Below are 3,988 nucleotides of genomic sequence, written 5' to 3'. Positions count from 1 at the left end.
TGTAACATGGCAGCTGGCTTCCTTGGCGCCAGCAAACAAGAGAGAGTGGGTGAGCAGGAAAGAAGTCATATTTTGTCTGTACCCTAATCTCGAATGTGACATCCCATTATCTTCGCTGTACCCATATTTCTCACTTTCTGATCCACAGCTTCTCTGAACACCAGGGTGAGGGATACCGGAAGGAACCACTGGGCCTTCACCTACAATGCTTTAGTTGATGTACACCTTTGGGTTCATTATAGCTGATTTTTTATTTGGATAGTAAACTTTGGAAAACACTTTTACCTAATTTTTTTCTTTCTTTTTTTTAAAAAAAATTTAATTTTTGGTTGCACTGTATCTTCATTGCTGTGTGCAGACTGTCTCTAGTTGCCGTGAGCAGGGGTGGGGATGGCTACTCTCTAGTTGTGGTGCACCAGCTTCTCATTGAAGTGGCTTCTCTTGCTGTTAAACACAGTCTCTAGAGTGTGGGCTCAAGAGTTGTGACACACAGGGTCATCCGGGTCATGTGGGATCTTCCTGAACCAGGGTTTGAACCCATGCCCCGGCACTGGCGGGCAGATCCTTAACCACTGAACCACCAGAGAAGTCCCATTTTTACCTGATTTTATGCACATATTTTTTCGTTAATTAATCAGTTTAAAAATTTTGGTTGCATTGGGTCTTTTTTTTTTTTTTTCAAAATGAATCTCTGGTAGAATTTTAGGCAAAACAACAGGAAAGTCAGGTTGTAGGTATATGCTGGGAGATGGGGTCACATTTCCAGGCAGCTCACACTGAGCATGTATACAGTTACTTTGGAACATTTACACTTTCCATGGCTTCCTCCCTTTATCTAAGGCTTAACTCAAAATTCTCTAAAATACCATTGGTTGTTCTGGGGATCCTTCCTCACTTATCCACCCAATGAGACAGGGTACACTGTAGGGGGTGGGCAGAGGGTAATGTCACATCACAGAAAGAAAATGGCATACCTGGGTATAATATTTCCAGTAAGAGTGTAACTTTCAACCTAATACTAGTATGTTACTGTTCATAATGTATATAATATATATAGTTTAGGTAAATTATCAAGTTATAAAAATATATAATAAAATCTTATAAGAAACTCTGAAACAATGGATGCTTCATAATTCTCTTAAGACTACAATAAAAATGCAGCTATTGGCTAAATTCCATCAATTCTTTTTAATTTTCTTTGATTTGTTCTCCTCATCTTCTGCTTTCCTTTCTGCAGGTCGCTTCTTCAGCCCCTTCATTTTCCTGGTTTGTAGTTTGCTTAGGTCTTGCTTTTGCATATGAATTCTTCCATAAGTTGTACCAAAAGTATCATGAGAGATATTTTTCTTCTTCTTTGGCTTCAGGGCTTTGGGCATTTTCATAGATAATTTATAAAGGTCATCTGATGCTAGGTGTGTCCACCTCAGAACCAAATCCAACGAGGGTCCCATCTCTTCCAATTCAATCCGTGGTGTTCTACAGCCAGATTTCTTCAACAGCAACTTATAGCTTCGAAAGTAAATCTTCCCATTCAGGGCAGTGAAGTGTAGAACATACTCTAAACCAGCCAGGCGGATATTTGATACTGTGGGGCCTCTGAAGAAATCAATAAGAAGACTTTTTAGTCTTCTGTAGTCTTCTGTTACATCAAAATCGTCACCTGCAAATATTAACATGGGCTTTGTTCCCTCAGGACATTTACTATTCTTAATATCTTTAAGTGAGACAAACTTCTCAATACCTAATTCAATCATATCCAGCACATGGTAGTCATACATACGACCTATTACTAGATTATTTGGCCTCTTCTTATTATGGGAGCCAAACATGAATAAAGAACAATCTGACTTCTTTGAAAAAAATTCCAATGATATCTGATCCTCAAATGGCCTTGTAATATTTTTCTTTTTATACAGAATGCCATACGGTTTCTTCAGTGCATACACATCTCTAAGCACTTGTGTTACTGTTGAATTTGCATTTCCCCCTTTAATCAACATAGCATTTTTGATATTTTCACTGAGTTTTGGTTCTCTCTTCTCAAGGAATCTCTTGGCTCTTTTTGTTTTGGGTTTTACAACTCTATCCAAAGCATCCATCCTGCATTGGGTCTTTTTTGCTGTGAATGGACTTTCTCTGGTTGCGGTGCGCGGGCTTCTCTTCGTGGTGGCTTTTTTTGTTTTGGAGCACAGGCTCCAGGTGCTTGGGCTCCAGTAGTCGAGGCTTGCGGGCTTTCAGTTGCTCTGGGGCATGTGGAATCTTCCCAGACCAGAGACTGAAACTGTGACCTCAGCACTGGCAGGCAGATTCCTATCCACTGTACTTAGATTGCTAGAATTCAGATGATAAGGAACTCCAACACTTGTGGAACCCTCCCTTAATCCCAGGGACCTCTGCGCCTTCTTAGATTTTGTTTTCTTTATCTTTTTTCAAACGTGAGTCCCTTAGTTATTTAATAGTTCATCACTTGAGTTTGTTTATAAGTCTTCTTAAATGTTATGTGGAAGGAAGAAAACAGAAAACCATTTAGGATAAATGGAGTGCTTGCCTATTTATTCAAATCAAGCCCTCAGTTTAGTATTACAGATGGGCATTCCTTTAGTAAATAATAAAAAGTAAAACTTACTTTTACTTACAGACCCATGGGAGGTAGAGCTTGGAGAAAGCAATGGAAAATCATTTATATGCCAAACAGTATTTGTAACACAAGAAGATTCCTGTCAAAGTTTCCCTTTTGTAATGATTTTTTTTCTTTTCAGTATATGTTTGTTTCACAGATGTTCAGAATCATATTAGTGAGGTTTGGTACATCCCTCTGGTAGAAACTGTCAGTTCTCTAGCCAGTATTCATCTGAACACTCCTCATTATTAACATAATTCTGATTTTGTTTAGGGTAACCATTTGCCTAACTGAAAATTTGAGCATAATCCAATTCCTGCTAATGAATTGTAAGTGGGAATTGCTAAGTGAGGCTTCTGGGAAAACTCTTTAAAAGTAGGCAGATCTAAGCTGGTAGTTAAGCTTTACCCCTTGATCTTTACTTTCTTTCTGCCTGCTATATTGGTACAGTGTTGCAGAAGGAATTTTTATCTGCCATCATGCAACCATGAAGCAACATGGGTGAAGAAAGATGGCTAAGAGCAGCCACCCTATATGCACTGTGGTGCCATGTTAGCTTTGGAGCAACTGGATTTGGATGTCCTGATTCCTAAAGGGGGGAAAAAAAACCCTTATTCTTTAAGCCACTATCATTTGGCATTTTTCTGTTACATGCAGCCAAACTTATTTCCAATATAACCCTCTAAATCCTTTTATTTGAGGTTTTCTGAAGATTCTCTTTCAGATTTCCTACAGTTAAGGTACTTCTTTCTGTTTTTAAGAAGCATAACTTTGTCTACAGATATATCTTCTATTAAGCTAATAGAAGTATAATTCATTACAAAAATGACTTGGTATTTTACAACTTTCAAGCTGAAGCAACCTTAGTGATCACCTAGCTATTGAATATTTTATCACTATCTGAAAAATTTATATGATGTGTAAGCTTCTTTGCTTGTTAATTAACTCTTAATGAACAGAGTACCAAAAGGAAAGGAGTATTGTCATACTCCTCACTATATTGTCATAAGCTAAAACAATGTCTGCCTTGTAATAGGCAAATGATAAATGTTTAATCAATGAACGTAAATAGTTATCTAAATTCATCTAATGAAGAAAACAATCTTAGATTACTGTTTCTCCAGAACTACAAATTTATTCAACCACTTGTGACCTGTAAAAATGGTCATTTTATATGATTTCGACCTAAAAGTGGCAGAATGGAGATAAGAATTGTAGTCTTCTGATTATTGACCTGAGCTTCCCTGGTGGCTCAGACAGTAAAGCATCTGCCTGCAATGCAGGGCCTGAAATGTGGAAGACTTGGGTTCAGATCCCTGGGTTGGGAAGATCCCCTGGAGGAGGGCATGGCAACCCACTGGGGTTGCA

At 38.3% G+C, this 3,988-nt stretch overlaps 1 protein-coding gene across 1 annotated transcript; it reads right to left on the bottom strand.

Moving 5' to 3' along the window:
• Positions 1 to 812: 812 nt before the first annotated feature.
• Positions 813 to 2,099, bottom strand: LOC120851755 (ribosome production factor 2 homolog). The gene has a single exon (XM_040224764.1). It carries the CDS (start codon positions 2,097 to 2,099, stop codon positions 1,179 to 1,181), a length of 921 nt encoding a protein of 306 aa, XP_040080698.1. The 3' UTR covers positions 813 to 1,178.
• Between the last annotated feature and the right edge of the window lie 1,889 nt (positions 2,100 to 3,988).

Source organism: Oryx dammah, unplaced genomic scaffold (assembly GCF_014754425.2).
Source record: "Oryx dammah isolate SB20612 unplaced genomic scaffold, SCBI_Odam_1.1 HiC_scaffold_25, whole genome shotgun sequence".
Lineage (NCBI taxonomy): Eukaryota > Metazoa > Chordata > Mammalia > Artiodactyla > Bovidae > Oryx > Oryx dammah.
The sequence above is the reverse complement of the archived record's forward strand: the minus strand, read 5'-3'. Positions and strand labels throughout refer to the sequence as shown.

Bases quoted from the DNA above. Each gene is read 5' to 3' on its own strand.
- LOC120851755 (XM_040224764.1), bottom strand. From the start codon at position 2,099: ATGGATGCTTTGGATAGAGTTGTAAAACCCAAAACAAAAAGAGCCAAG.